General features: G+C 47.1%; 1 protein-coding gene across 1 annotated transcript in view; it reads right to left on the bottom strand.

Moving 5' to 3' along the window:
- LOC144590936 (uncharacterized) overlaps positions 1 to 13,272 on the bottom strand; it is a 14,497-nt gene extending 1,225 nt beyond the window's left edge. The window contains exons 1-4 of the mRNA XM_078395281.1: positions 12,843 to 13,272; positions 3,619 to 3,785; positions 555 to 726; positions 389 to 454 (exon numbers count right to left, since the gene is read on the bottom strand). Coding sequence (XP_078251407.1) covers positions 389 to 454; positions 555 to 726; positions 3,619 to 3,785; positions 12,843 to 13,272 — 835 coding nt within the window. The remainder of the gene's footprint in view (positions 1 to 388; positions 455 to 554; positions 727 to 3,618; positions 3,786 to 12,842) is intronic.
- Between the last annotated feature and the right edge of the window lie 3,198 nt (positions 13,273 to 16,470).

Below are 16,470 nucleotides of genomic sequence, written 5' to 3'. Positions count from 1 at the left end.
AGTCGCTCCAGTCTTTCAAAATACGACAATCCCGCGATTGCTGGAATTAACCTAGTAAACCTACGCTGCACTTGCTGCAAGAATGTCCTTCCTCAAATTTGGACACATAAATTTGGTGTGGTCTCACTAGTACAACAGCAGAAGGACCTGCCCTGTACAACTGCAGAAGGACCTCTTTGCTCCTATACTCAACTCCTCTTGTCATGAAGGCAAAACATGCCATTAGCTTTCTTCACTGCCTGCTGTACCTGCATGCTTACTTTCAGTCGAACAATTGCTTAAGTTTTGATCTTCTGATTTCCGATTCTGCAAAGCTCTGAACAAACAGTTTCAGTATTACATCAATTTTAACAAGTCATTGGTGTGAACTGTACATTTCAACACTCACCTTCCATACGAGAGGATAATTCAGATAAACCACTGGTGATGTTCATGTATTCTTGTGGATCAGGACCTGTTCAAATCAAAGAGCATTCATTAAACCAGACTTGAATAACATTGTTAACACCAGTGTTCCAAAGTGATATTCAGTTCAGTGTATTGATTTGCCGTACCGAGCTTCTGGATTTCTTTCAGTATTTTGTCCAGCTTTGGTAATTCATTCTGCATTTTCACAAAGGATTCCCACATCACCCGCCGGGCCCGGTTGCCTTTCTCCATCACCAGACTTAGGAAGAGGGTCGAACAGTCACTCCGGTTTCCCTTGACCGCGAGCTCAGTGATATTCTGTGAAGAACAACAATGAATATATTGAGAAGTGAATGAGACAGTGCTAATGGGGGGTATTAGCGATTCAGCAATGGGATATTCTGGTATTATTGAGCATTGTGGCAGGCATTGGTTTGCTTGTTCATACACCCATGACACTGGGCTAACCAACTGTGCACTCACAGAGTCCTGACAGTGTGAAACGCGCTTCACACCTGGCAGTGTCCGAGAACACAGCAGAGTACAGCACGGGAACAGGCCATTTAGGTCAACGATGGCTGTGTTGATATGGATGGGAAATTTATCCAATTCATTTTGGGCTCACTATCCCACTAGAAATGGATGTGTCCAGTCCAGCCTGCATTGCTTCCTGCTCGGCATTTTGAAGCTATTATGTTATTTCATCTACAATCTTACCCACTCTGAGCCCGCACCAAACTTCTTTCCACCTACCTCGACTCCATCCTATCCCCACTGGTCAAATCCCTCCCCACCTACGTCCAAGACACCTCACGTGCTCTCCATCTCCTCGCTAACTTCCGGTTTGCAGGCACCCACTCCCTCATCTTTACCATGGATGTCCAGTCACTCTACACTTCCATCCCCCACAAGGATAGTCTTGAAGCCCTCCGTTCTTCCTCGACCGTAGAACCAGCCAATCCCCATCTAGTAACACTCTCCTCGGCCTGGCAGAGCTGATTCATACCCTTAACAACTTCTCCTTTGGCGCCTCCCACTTCCTCCGAATCAGAGGCGTGGCTATGGGAACTCGCATGGGCTCAGCTACACCTGCCTCTTTCTCGGGTACGTCGAACAATCCCTGTTCCAGCCGTACACCGGCCCTATCCCCGAACTCTACCTCCGCTACATCGACGACTGCATTGGTGCCACCTCACGTGCTCTCCATCTCCTCGCTAACTTCCGGTTTGCAGGCACCCACTCCCTCATGTACCCATTCAGAACTCACTAACTTCATACATTTCACCACCAATTTCCATCCTGCTCTTAACTATACTTGGACTATCTCCGACATCTCCCTCCCGTTTCAGGACCTCACCATCTCCATCACAGGAGACAGACTAGTCACTGACATCTACTACAAACCCACTAACTCGCACAGCTATCTGGACTACACCTCTTCCCAACCTGACTCCTGCAAAAAGTCTATCCCCTACTCCCAATTCCTCCGTCTACGCCGCATCTGCGCCCGGGATGAGGTGTTCCACACTAGGGCATCAGAGATGTCCTCATTCTTGAGGCAACGGGGCTTCCCCTCTACCATTATAGATGAGGCTGTCACTGGGACATCCTCTATATCCCACAGCTCCGCTCTTGCTCCCCTCCCCCCATTCGTAACAAGGACAGAATCCCACTCGTTCTCACCTTCCACCTCATCAGCCAGCAAATCCAACAAATCATCCTGCAACATTTCCTTCCCCTACAACTGGACCCCACTACCGGCCACATCTTCCCAACTCCTCTCCTTTCTGCGTTCCGCAGAGACCGTTCCCACCGTAACTCCCTGGTCCACTCGTCCCTTCGTCCCCAAACCACCCCCTCCCCGGGCACTTTCCCCTGCAACCGCAGGAGATGCAACACCTGTCCATTTACCTCCACCCTCAACTCCGTCCAAGGACCTAAACAGTCTTTCCAGGTGAGACAGAGGTTCAACTGCACCTCCACCAACTTCATTGATTTTATCCGCTGCTCTAGATGTCAATTTCCCTACATCGGCGAGACCAAACGCAGGCTCGGCGATCGTTTCGATCAACACCTTCGCTCAGTCCGCCTTAACCAACCTGATCTCCCGGTGGCTGAGCACTTCAACTCCCTCTCCCACTCCCAGTCTGATCTTTCTGTCATGGGCCTCCTCCAGTGCCATAGTGAGGCCCAGCGGAAATTGGACGAACAGCACCTCATATTTCGCTTGGGCAGCTTGCAGCCCAACGATATGAACATTGACTTCTCCAACTTTGGATAGTTTCTCTGTCTCTCTCTTTTACCCCTCCCCCCTCCCCATCCCAGTTCTTCCACTTTCTTCCTGTTTCCACCTATATACTTTCTTTGTCCCGCCCCCTGACATCCATCTGAAAAAGGGTCTAGACCTGACGTCACCCATCCCCTCTCTCCTAGATGCTGCCTGACCTGCTGATTTACTCCAGCCTTTTGTGATACCTTCGATTTGTGCAGCATCTACAGTTAGTTTCCTACACTCTGAGCCCGCATTCACTCATTGACCAGATAACTTTTTTATTTCTATACCTACCCCAGTTACACCCGATCAAAGACATCCCTCTCTTGCACATTTCCTGCAGCTCACCCCCTCCTTTTACTGCATATTAACTCGGCTCCTCTTCCCACAGATGCGCGCATAACTGACCTGCTGAATATTGTTTGTTGAGATTGTAGATTGAATGACAAGCGAACAGTTTAATGTCTTAGAGTAATTCAGCAGGTCAGGCAGCATCTCCAAACAGAGTTATTTAATGCAGCACACACTGTATGTCCTTTTTTTGTAAACCAGGATCTGCAGTTCTTGTGCTTTTGCCTAATGCCCTCTGTGGTTTAACGAACTGAACTAAATGCGACCAATGAAACTGATGCCACATAAAACGTGTTATCGTTTTTGATTCTCGTTTACAAGTTTACTGCTCCCTGACCGTTGTGCTAAGATGCATGTGTGGGAAGAACAGCTGGATCAGAATCAACAATTCTCAGAAGTTCCCATGTCACAGGTTTTATTCCTAATAACAGATCTACAGGACACAAACCGATCAGAGATTATTGCATTGTCCATGACATTGTTCAGCCCAGGGAGTGCGAGGTGAGTGAGACTGGCATTGGTCACTCTTCCCCAATGCCGTCAGTTCTGTGACGGGAAACAGAAGTCACCGTGATCCTTCCACTTACCACGTGTTCTTGTTTAGTGAAATGTCCCTCCGGTCTCATCATGGAGCTGAGACTTTCAACCCCTTCTTCAATCGCCTGTTTTAGTCTCTCCCGATAGAATTTTGTTAGTTGGAACAATTGGTACCCGTTCCACTGTGTCAGGAGCTCAGACAATGTAGGCGTCAGATCTGTGTATTCAAAGAGAGAAACAAAACATCATCTGAATCAGTACCCTTGGCTCCCACTACAACAGCAACCCCTACCCTGAGTGTTCCAGGCTCCTAATGAGAATGATCCAAGAAGAATATCGGAATAAGACAATTTGCTGGAGGAACTCAGTTGGTCAACCATCATCTCTGGAGAATATGGTAGGTGACGTTTAAAGTCTAGATCTTTTTTCAGGCTGATTGTGGTGGCGGTGAGTGGGGAGAAATGTGGAAAAGAGGAAGAACAGGTGAAAGATTGTAAGTAAGGTGGATACAGGTGAGGGGAGTTTTTGATGGGCTGATAATTGGGGAAAGGCCAGAGATGAAAAGACAGGTGTGAAACAAATGGAGTGAAGAGTTGCAAATTGTGCAATGAGATGAATTCATGTAAGTGGAAAGGGAGGGGGTGGGAGAAATTTGCGCGAGGAGCAAAAATGGTTAGCAACCGGAAAATCCACTAGGTTTTGGCGGATAAAGCGGAAGTGTTCGGCAAAACAGTCGCCGAGTCTATGCTTTGTCTCGCCAATTGCCAAACATTGAAACTCTCGTCCCATTGCCATAGCAACCTCTCTGTCCTTGGACACATGCTCACTGAAGAAACAGCACTTCACATTCCGCTTGGGTCGCCTTAAATCCAATGGTATGAACACTAAATTCCCCAAGATTAAGTAACAATCCAAACCGCACACCCGCCTTATTTCCGCCCACTCTCTCCACAGTCTCGCACGGATTTCTCCCCTCCCCATTTTCTTCCTCCGATATTCCTTTCTTTATTTTCAAAATCTCCAACACTCAGTCCTTCTGCCTAACATCTTGATGTTCCATCTCTAGCCTTTGTTCAACCACCTACCTATCAAAAAAAACCTCCTCAATAACCATCTCACTTGCCAGGCTTTGTGTTGCCGCACCTCTCTGCCAGCTTACGGCTAACCCTGCCATCAGTCTGAAGAATCGGAGAGGCTGAGGTAACGTGTTATCAGGGGAGAGTTGGATAGCGTGTGACCCGGGGAGGATGTGACGGTGTGACCAGGGAACATGGGCCCCAGGGGGATGGGGCAGCGTTGGACACGGGAAGGGTGGGCACTGGGGGAGTGTGATCATCTCCATAGCCGGTGTTCAGACAGAGAACAGATCACAGCAAAAAAACGCACATTAAACGAATGCACTGATGAAGAGGTGCAGATGCACTTATCGCCTGAGGCAACACTGTAGTTGATGCCAGCTAATCTTCCTAGGATTATCTTCCACATGCAAGAACCACCCAGCTTCACTCCACTCTCTGTGGCCTCATGCTCCCTGACTTCAATGGATACTTTGTCATGTGTACCCATGATCAGTGACCATCCTCCTGTACACGAGGATTAGGAGAAGAACCGATACACTATCTGTTATATTGTAGTGGCCTGGCCACAATATAGAATAGATCAATGCACACAGTCTTTTACCCAGAGGAGGAGAATCCAGAAACAAATGACATAGGTTTCAGGTGGAGTAGAGGATTTTATGACAAAATCGGTACATGAACAGGATAGGTTTAGAGGGACATGGGCCTTACGCAGGCTTGTGGGACTAGTGTAGTTGAGCTATGTTGTTTGACATGTCCAAGGTGGGACGAAGAGCCTTGTTCCATACCACATGCCTCTATGTCTCTGAGGCACAACTTGGACCATAATAACTCTAACAGTGCGTACTGCACAGAGTTCAAACACAAGAGCCGCCACGTTTTATGCGCCATCTTCTACTCTTCACTTTCTCAGAAAGCCTCTCCCCAGTCACTGCTTTAATGCACATCTGAATCTTCAGTGAGGATGATTCATCACCTCAGCGATTACTCCCTTGGTCCTTTCAACTACCGCCTGCAGGGTAACATCCTCTCTTTCTCAGTCCCTTCCTTATTCCCTTATCCTTCTGACCTGTGGACCATGCATTTGATGAAAACCAGATTTCAAGACAACATTTACATCTTGAAGAAGACTGCAGCACACCTGTGCCCGTCTTTGTTGTTGAGGTTACTGGAGCCGCAGTCCTGTTTCCAACTTCAGCCACGGTGTGGATAGGTATTACCATATTCTGCTGCTCTGAAGTAAACCGAATAAGAACAGTGGGATCAGGCAATGATTAAGACAAGAATGAAAAGATTGCTATGTGAACCGTGAACTACTATCCACCACTATCAATCTTACGGTGTTGGGGATGGGAGCGGGTAGGTTTTGTGGGAGGGGGCGTGGAATGTCAATATTGATCCAGAAACTAAACTGAATCAGACATTTCCAACCTGTGGCCTGGTGGTATAACAGTATTGAAATCTTGCACTGAGAGACTCGCTTCTTCACATTCAAACCTTTCCCCATGGACCACAAGGGACACGTCAAGAGACGTTGCGGCTCCTACACCATCCAGGATAACACCTTGCCTGACTTGCGTGGCAGCCCATTCACTTGGATAAATTGGTCAATAACTAGACCGATGCTGCAAAGGCCAGTGCTGGGTCTTGCTATTTTACAACCTACATTAATGACGCGGATAAAAGGACTTCGCAGTTTAGCAGAGCACTTGAAAATATGGCGCGCAAATTGTTTGGAGCATCGAAATTGGCTGATTGAGCAACTAATAAAAAAGCAAGATCCAGCGAAGCGGCCTGTTGGGAGTGGCTGTGTTGGTAGAGTGGCTGTGTAGAGGGCAAGTGCGAATCTTCAGCTCATGAGTCTTCGGCAAGGAGTCTGAGGAGAGGGGACTGCAGATAAAGGTACAGTCTGTTGAACCTGCTGTTTAGCCAGTTGTGTGATATTGGTGAGCTTGTTGGTTCTTATTTCAGTGCCACCAAGAGACAGGTGGAATGATGCAACGTTCCCCCTGCAGCACCTGGGATGTCAGAGCAACTGCTCGTGTCGCTGGTGGCTAAACCCGTCGGAAATGTGTCCAGGTGCAGCTCCTTGCAGGCTGTATTTGGGAACTGGAGATGCAGATAGATGACCCCAGGATCATCCGAAAGACCTTTTGGACAAAACTATCAGCGAGGTGGTCATGCCCAAACACCAGGATGAATGGAGGTGGGTGACCCCCAGGACCATTAGTTAGCAAAGGGTGAAGGTGCCCATTCCCCTTCAAAACATGTAACAGTTTTGGAGACTGTTAGGGGTGACCCGTCAGGGAAGAGCAGTAGTATCAGGCAGGATGAGGCTCCGTGCCTGGCAAAGCCATAGTGGTAGGATATACATTTGTTGGGGAGAGTGGTGGACAGGAGATTCCGTGGAAGCTATCGAGACTCCTGTATTGTGTATTGCTTTCTGGTGCCAGGGTCCAGGATGATTCGGAGCGGCTACTTGATATTCTCAAGAGGGAGAGTGAGGAGCCAGAAGTCACTGTGTATGTTGGTACAAATGACATAGGATGTTCAGAAAGATGTAAAAATACAGGGCAGTGATCTCCGTAGTACTGCTTGTGCTCCGTGCTAGTGAGTGTAGGAACAGGGAAAACAAGGACAGGTGAATGCGTGGCAATGGAGCTGATGCAGGGATTCATACTTTTGTACAACTGGGATTTCTTCTGGGGCAGACGTGACCTGTACAAGAGGGATGAGTTGCAGCTGAACCTGAAGGGAACGCCAATACCCTGAGCGGCAGCTCCCAGTCTCCATCACAAGAAATAGACCACTGACTGACGTCTATTACAAACCCACTGACTGCCACAACTATCTCGACTATACGTCTTCCCCCCTTGCTTCCTGCTTTGAGTCCATCCCCTTCTCCCAAATCCTTCGTCTACGCCGCATCTGCGCCCAAGATGAAATGTTCCATACTAGAACATCTGAGATGTCCTCAGTTTAGGGAACGGGGATTCCCCTCTCCCATCATAGATGAGGCCATGACTCGTATCTCCTCGGTACCCCGCAGCTCCGCCCTTGCCCCCCCTTCCTATTCGCAACAGAGACAGAGTCCTCCTCGTCCTTACCTTCCACCCCATCAGCCGTCCATGGGGTATCAGCCGTCACATACAGCACATAATCCTCCAACATTTCCACCACCTCCAATGGTATCCCCGCCACTAGCCACATTTTCCCATCTCCACGCCTTGTCCCCTTCCGCAGAGGCTGTTCCCTCCGCAACTCCCTGGTTAACTTATCCCTTCCCACCCTTCCCACCCCCTCCCAGGTACCTTCCGCTGCAACCGTACAAGATGCAACACCTGTCACGATACCTCCTCCCTCGACTCTGTCCAGGGACTTCGACAGTGCTTTCAGGTTAGGCAAAAGCTAATTTGCACCTCATCCAAACTTATCTACTGTATCCGTTGTTCGGGAAACAAAAACTGCAGATGCTGGTTTAAATCGAAGTCAGCGGGTCAGGCAGCAACTCAGGAGAGAAGGAATGGGTGACGTTTCGGGTCGAGACTCTCTTCAGATTGTTGCCAGGGGAGGGAGTGGGACAAAGATAGGATGTAGTCGGAGACAGGAAGCCTAGTAGGTGAACTGGGAAGGGGAGGGGATAGAGTGGGGAAGCACGGTCCACCTGAAGTGCAAGAAGACAATGTTCATACCGCTGGGGTATAAACTGCCCAAGCGAAAGATGAGGTGCTGTTCCTACAATTGCCCATATTTTTGTCTTTCTTCGGTTTAAACCAGCAGCTGCAGTTCCTTCTTACACATCCTGACCGGCAGTTTGCTGCAGCTATGTGGGTGGATCGACGCTAGATTGGTTGAAGGGTGAGATCCAATGCATGTCTGAGGCAGATGAGAAACAGGAGGCTAACTTTCAGAGAAAGTTCAGTTGACAAAATAGGCATGACAGCGAGCCAGGAAGAGCTATATGATTGTATTGCAATTATTAATGTCAGGCTGATGAGCTGAGGGTGTGAATAGGTGTGTGTGACTGGGATGCTATGTTGATTGTTAGGCGATGACCCGTCAGGGAACAGCAGTAATATTAGGCAGGAGGAAGCCTGGAAGACCCATCGTGGTAGGATTCCCATAAGTTTTGGGGGTGGGGGTGGACAATATAGACGTGACACCAAGCGAGGTAGGGCTGTTTGATTGAATTGCAATTATTTTAATGTGAGAGGTCTGAGGGGTAAGGCGGATGAGCTGAGGGTGTGGATACGTATGTGCCACTGGGATGTTGTACCCATTACAGAAATATGGCTAAGTGGGACAGGACTGGCAGCTTAATGTTCCAGGATGTAGCGAGTGAGCCGAGGGCGAAAGAGGACTTTATTGATTAGGAAGAATTTTGCGGCAGTAGACCGAGATGATATGGCTCATGTCGGCGAAACCAAGCGCAGGCTCGACGATCGCTTTGCTGAACACCTGCGCTCGGTCCGCATTAACCAAACTGATCTCCCGGTGGCCGAGCACTTCAACTCCCCCTCCCATTCCCAGTCTGACCTTTCTGTCATGGGCCTCCTCCAGTGCCATAGTGAGGCCCACCAGAAATTGGAGGAACAGCACCTCATATTTCGCCTGGGCAGTTTGCAGCCCAATGGTATGAACATCGAATTCTCCAACTTTAGATAGTTCCTCTGTCCCTCCCTTCCCCTCCTCCTTCCCAGATCTCCTATATCCTTCCTTTGTCCCGCCCCCCTGACATCAGTCTGAAGAAGGGTCTCGACCCGAAACATCACCCATTCCTTTTCTCCCGAGATGCTGCCTGACCTGCTGAGTTACTCCAGCATTTTGTGAATAAATTGATATGGCTCATGGTTCGTTCAAGTAAGCCTGTATTGGTGGAGCGATTAACTAAAAAGGTGCTGATCACCTTGATGGGTATGTGAATTGCTGAGGGAGGGGGCCGGGCGGGGGGAAATAGTCAGCGGTAATCGGAGGAGCGCAAATGCCAAGAGATTACAGGTAGCTATACGGCTAATAAGGTTGTCATTTGGGGGGATTTTGACTTTCTAAATATATTTATAAATTCCAAATATTTGCTGTCAAAGGAATATTCGGGAATTGGGATGCTTTGAAAAATGTTATGACTAGAATTCAAGGCATGCATGCTCATATTAAAGAGAATGGCAAGGCAAGTGGGAGCATCGAAGCTTGCATGATGAGAGAATTTGAGGCTCTGGTCACGGAAACGCAGGCAGCTTGGGATCGATCTAGGAACGTGGGATTAAGTCTATTCCCAGAAGAGTTTTGGGAATTGAGGAGCATACCAAAGGAGGAAATCAGGCGGGTATACAGGGATCAAGAGGTAGCCCTGGCAGATAATATTAAGGGAGATTCATAGTTCTAATTTATATTAAGGGAAATAGGGCCCTTTAGAAACCAAAGCGGTCATCTCAGTGTGGAGCCACAGGAGGTGTACAACGTTCTTATTGAGTATTTTACCTCTGTTTTTAATGTGGAGAAAGATGGGTAAAGCAGGGAACGTGGGACAATTAATGGAAGTGTCGAGAACAGTCTATATTACTGTCGAGGAGGTGCTGAATACCTCAAGGTGTATGAAGGTGGATACATCTCCAGGGTCTGATCAGTTATGTCCGAGGTCAGTGTGGGAATGTAGACTAGAAATTGTAGGTGCCTTGGCTCAGCAATACGAATGATCATTAGATACAGATAAGGTGCTGGGGGGGGGGGGGGGTAGCTATGCCATGTCTGCATTTAAGAGGGGCTGCAAGGTAAACCATGGGAAGTATAGACCAGTGAACCTAACGTCTGTGGTAGGCAAATTACTGGAGAATATTGAGGGGAACGATATATCCATATTGGGATTGATAAGGACTGATTGCAGAGAGTTAGCATAGCTTTGTACATTGGAGATCATGTCTCACAAATCTGATTGAATTTTCAGAAGTAACTTAAAACATTGATAAGGGAAAAGCTGTAGACTTTACATATGGACTTCAGAGCATTTGGTAACGTTCTACATGATAGACTGCTTTGGAAGGTTTCATGGCAAATGATCCAGGGAGAGCAAGGTGACTGGATAAAGAATTGACCGTAATAGGAAGCGGAGGGTGACGATGAAAGTTTGTTTTTCAGACTGCAGGCCTATGACTGGTAGTGTTCCCCAGGGATCATTGCTGGCCTCATTGCTGTTTGTGGTTTATCTCAAAGATTTGGATGAGTACACAAGACATGATTAGTACGATAGTTATCAAGTGTTGCAATGGGGCCTTCATCCGTTGGGCTGAGGAATGTTGAATGGAGTTTAATACAGATAAGTACATGGTGTTGCATTTTGGGAAGTCAAAGCAGGACAGGACTTCAGTGAAGGACAGGGTTCATCAATCAGAATATTGAGTATAGAAGATGGGACGTTATGTAACAGGTGTACAAGACTTGGGCGAGGTCACATTTACAGTAACGTAGGCAGTGCAGCGTAGGTTCACGAGATTGATCCCTGGGATGGCGGGACTGACTTATGAGGAAAGATTGAAAAGACCAGGCTTGTATTCACTGGAGCTTAGAAGGATGAGAGGGGATCTTATAGAAACATATAAAATTATAAAAGGACTGGACAAGCGAGATGCAGGAAAAATATTCCCAATGTTGGGCGAGTCCAGAACCAAGGGCCACATTCTTGGAATAAAGGGGATTCCATTTAAAACTGAGGTGAGAAGGAACTTTTTCACCCAGTGTTGTGAATTTGTAGAATTGTCTGCCACTGAAGGCAGTGGAAGTCAAATTACTGGATGGATTTAAGAGAGAGTTAGATAGAACTCTAGGGGGCTAGTGAAATCGAGGGATATGGGGAGAAGGCAGGCTATTGATTGGGGGCAATCAGCCATGATCACAATGAATGGCAGTGCTGTCTCGTAGGGCCGAATAGCCTCCTCCTGCACCGATTTTCTATGTTTTATATGTTTTCTAAGTTTATGCGTTCAGTTCTGGACACCCTGTTATAGGAAAGATGTTACAAACTGGAAATGGTGCGAAGAAGCTTTAAGAGCATGTTGCCAGTACTCGAGGGCCTGAATGACATGGACAGGTTGAGCATGCGAAAACTTTATTCTTTGGAGCGCAGGAGGACGAGGGATGATCTTATTGAGGTGGATAAGTTCGTGAAGGGAGTGAATAGTGTCTTAGACGCAGAGCAGGGGAATGAAGAACCAGAGAAAATAGATTTAAGGTTAGTGGATAAAGATTTCATAGGAATCTGGGGAGAATGTTTTCACAGATCATGGGGACATATGGAACAAGCTACCGGAGGGGGTAGTTGAGGCAGGTGCTACCACAACATTTAAAATATATTTGCACAGGTTTAGAAGGGTACGGACCAAATACAGGCAGGTGGGACCAGTACAGATGGGGCAACATGGGCCGAAGTACCTGTTTCGTTGCTGCACGAGTCCATGACTTTATGATTTGGATTAATGAAGCCAAACCTGAAGATGATACATAGAACATAGAATAGTGCAGCACGGGAACTGGCCCTTAGATCCCCCATATCTGCACTAACAATATCATGACAATTTGAACTAATCCCATCTACTTGCTCATGGACTGGATCCTTCTGTTCCCTGACTGTGTCAGTCATGCGTCAGTCTAAACAGCGTTTCCACCACCTCCTCAGGAACAGACCAAAGGCTGCGTACAAAACTTGTCCAGCATGCCCCCTTTAAACATTCCTCTCTCCAGTAAGAGTCATCCCCACCCTGAGAACAAGACTGACAATATCTATGCCCCTTTTATCCTGTACTCCTATTAGGCCTCCACTCAGCCTTCATCACTCAGAGAAAACAATCCAATCTTTGTCTGCCTTCATTCAGATCATATTTGCAACTGATGTGTATTCTAGTGGAGCTTTTGACAGCTTTCCTCATGATCCACAATTCTGCAAATAGTTTGAATGTTTTTGAACTTACTAACTCGACCACCTACGTTTTTGTCCAAATCATAGACATGATCATAAGTTGCAGAGGTTCCAGAACTGATCCTCGCAGAAAACGGTAGCGTCATTAACCAAGTCAGTATAACACTGCTCCACCACGATTCCTCTCTCCTGTTTCCCCTCGCCCTAACTCCTTAGTTTTCTTTTTCTCTTTTCTCTCCCTGCAGTCTTCACCATTCTGCAGCATTCCCTCCCCACCCATGTCACTCACCTGCTCCTTGGATGAGACTCGATGATTCCTTGCTTGATATTTCTCGGTCATGATGGATTTCGCCACTTGGGTCAGTTCCAGGGCTGTGAACCATGTCTCCTATTCCTCTCCCTCTGGGCTGACATTGCTGCCTTTCCTCTTCGGCGGGTTCACATTCCATTGAGGTTCTGCTCTCCATCCGACTTTGCTTTTCTGTCGTTATTCCTGTGTTCTGACCATCTTTCTTTGAAGAGGTGCCTGGCCAAATCCTTTTGAGGAACTTGCCAGCTTGAGTTAATTTCCCATTATTCCCATTATTAATGTCAGGCTGATGAGCTGAGCTGAGGTGAGGGTGTGAATAGGTGTGTGTGACTGGGATGCTATGTTGATTGTTAGGCGATGACCCGTCAGGGAAGAGCAGTAATATTAGGCAGGAGGAAGCCAGACCCATCGTGGTAGGATTCCCATAAGTTTTGGGGGTGGGGGTGGACAATATAGACGTGACACCAAGCGAGGTAGGGCTGTTTGATTGAATTGCAATTATTTTAATGTGAGAGGTCTGAGGGGTAAGGCGGATGAGCTGAGGGTGTGGATACGTATGTGCCACTGGGATGTTGTACCCATTACAGAAATATGGCTAAGTGGGACAGGACTGGCAGCTTAATGTTCCAGGATGTAGCGAGTGAGCCGAGGGCGAAAGAGGACTTTATTGATTAGGAAGAATTTTGCGGCAGTAGACCGAGATGATATGGCTCATGTCGGCGAAACCAAGCGCAGGCTCGACGATCGCTTCGCTGAACACCTGCGCTCGGTCCGCATTAACCAAACTGATCTCCCGGTGGCCGAGCACTTCAACTCCCCCTCCCATTCCCAGTCTGACCTTTCTGTCATGGGCCTCCTCCAGTGCCATAGTGAGGCCCACCAGAAATTGGAGGAACAGCACCTCATATTTCGCCTGGGCAGTTTGCAGCCCAATGGTATGAACATCGAATTCTCCAACTTTAGATAGTTCCTCTGTCCCTCCCTTCCCCTCCTCCTTCCCAGATCTCCTATATCCTTCCTTTGTCCCGCCCCCCTGACATCAGTCTGAAGAAGGGTCTCGACCCGAAACATCACCCATTCCTTTTCTCCCGAGATGCTGCCTGACCTGCTGAGTTACTCCAGCATTTTGTGAATAAATTGATATGGCTCATGGTTCGTTCAAGTAAGCCTGTATTGGTGGAGCGATTAACTAAAAAGGTGCTGATCACCTTGATGGGTATGTGAATTGCTGAGGGAGGGGGCCGGGCGGGGGGAAATAGTCAGCGGTAATCGGAGGAGCGCAAATGCCAAGAGATTACAGGTAGCTATACGGCTAATAAGGTTGTCATTTGGGGGGATTTTGACTTTCTAAATATATTTATAAATTCCAAATATTTGCTGTCAAAGGAATATTCGGGAATTGGGATGCTTTGAAAAATGTTATGACTAGAATTCAAGGCATGCATGCTCATATTAAAGAGAATGGCAAGGCAAGTGGGAGCATCGAAGCTTGCATGATGAGAGAATTTGAGGCTCTGGTCACGGAAACGCAGGCAGCTTGGGATCGATCTAGGAACGTGGGATTAAGTCTATTCCCAGAAGAGGTTTGGGAATTGAGGAGCATACCAAAGGAGGAAATCAGGCGGGTATACAGGGATCAAGAGGTAGCCCTGGCAGATAATATTAAGGGAGATTCATAGTTCTAATTTATATTAAGGGAAATAGGGCCCTTTAGAAACCAAAGCGGTCATCTCAGTGTGGAGCCACAGGAGGTGTACAACGTTCTTATTGAGTATTTTACCTCTGTTTTTAAGGTGGAGAAAGATGGGTAAAGCAGGGAACGTGGGACAATTAATGGAAGTGTCGAGAACAGTCTATATTACTGTCGAGGAGGTGCTGAATACCTCAAGGTGTATGAAGGTGGATACATCTCCAGGGTCTGATCAGTTATGTCCGAGGTCAGTGTGGGAATGTAGACTAGAAATTGTAGGTGCCTTGGCTCAGCAATACGAATGATCATTAGATACAGATAAGGTGCTGGGGGGGGGGGGGGGGGTAGCTATGCCATGTCTGCATTTAAGAGGGGCTGCAAGGTAAACCATGGGAAGTATAGACCAGTGAACCTAACGTCTGTGGTAGGCAAATTACTGGAGAATATTGAGGGGAACGATATATCCATATTGGGATTGATAAGGACTGATTGCAGAGAGTTAGCATAGCTTTGTACATTGGAGATCATGTCTCACAAATCTGATTGAATTTTCAGAAGTAACTTAAAACATTGATAAGGGAAAAGCTGTAGACTTTACATATGGACTTCAGAGCATTTGGTAACGTTCTACATGATAGACTGCTTTGGAAGGTTTCATGGCAAATGATCCAGGGAGAGCAAGGTGACTGGATAAAGAATTGACCGTAATAGGAAGCGGAGGGTGACGATGAAAGTTTGTTTTTCAGACTGCAGGCCTATGACTGGTAGTGTTCCCCAGGGATCATTGCTGGCCTCATTGCTGTTTGTGGTTTATCTCAAAGATTTGGATGAGTACACAAGACATGATTAGTACGATAGTTATCAAGTGTTGCAATGGGGCCTTCATCCGTTGGGCTGAGGAATGTTGAATGGAGTTTAATACAGATAAGTACATGGTGTTGCATTTTGGGAAGTCAAAGCAGGACAGGACTTCAGTGAAGGACAGGGTTCATCAATCAGAATATTGAGTATAGAAGATGGGACGTTATGTAACAGGTGTACAAGACTTGGGCGAGGTCACATTAACAGTAACGTAGGCAGTGCAGCGTAGGTTCACGAGATTGATCCCTGGGATGGCGGGACTGACATATGAGGAAAGATTGAAAAGACCAGGCTTGTATTCACTGGAGCTTAGAAGGATGAGAGGGGATCTTATAGAAACATATAAAATTATAAAAGGACTGGACAAGCGAGATGCAGGAAAAATATTCCCAATGTTGGGCGAGTCCAGAACCAAGGGCCACATTCTTGGAATAAAGGGGATTCCATTTAAAACTGAGGTGAGAAGGAACTTTTTCACCCAGTGTTGTGAATTTGTAGAATTGTCTGCCACTGAAGGCAGTGGAAGTCAAATTACTGGATGGATTTAAGAGAGAGTTAGATAGAACTCTAGGGGGCTAGTGAAATCGAGGGATATGGGGAGAAGGCAGGCTATTGATTGGGGGCAATCAGCCATGATCACAATGAATGGCAGTGCTGTCTCGTAGGGCCGAATAGCCTCCTCCTGCACCGATTTTCTATGTTTTATATGTTTTCTAAGTTTATGCGTTCAGTTCTGGACACCCTGTTATAGGAAAGATGTTACCAAACTGGAAATGGTGCGAAGAAGCTTTAAGAGCATGTTGCCAGTACTCGAGGGCCTGAATGACATGGACAGGTTGAGCATGCGAAAACTTTATTCTTTGGAGCGCAGGAGGACGAGGGATGATCTTATTGAGGTGGATAAGTTCGTGAAGGGAGTGAATAGTGTCTTAGACGCAGAGCAGGGGAATGAAGAACCAGAGAAAATAGATTTAAGGTTAGTGGATAAAGATTTCATAGGAATCTGGGGAGAATGTTTTCACAGATCATGGGGACATATGGAACAAGCTACCGGAG

This window comes from Rhinoraja longicauda, unplaced genomic scaffold, assembly GCF_053455715.1.
Source record: "Rhinoraja longicauda isolate Sanriku21f unplaced genomic scaffold, sRhiLon1.1 Scf000412, whole genome shotgun sequence".
Taxonomy (NCBI): domain Eukaryota; kingdom Metazoa; phylum Chordata; class Chondrichthyes; order Rajiformes; family Arhynchobatidae; genus Rhinoraja; species Rhinoraja longicauda.
The sequence above is the reverse complement of the archived record's forward strand: the minus strand, read 5'-3'. Positions and strand labels throughout refer to the sequence as shown.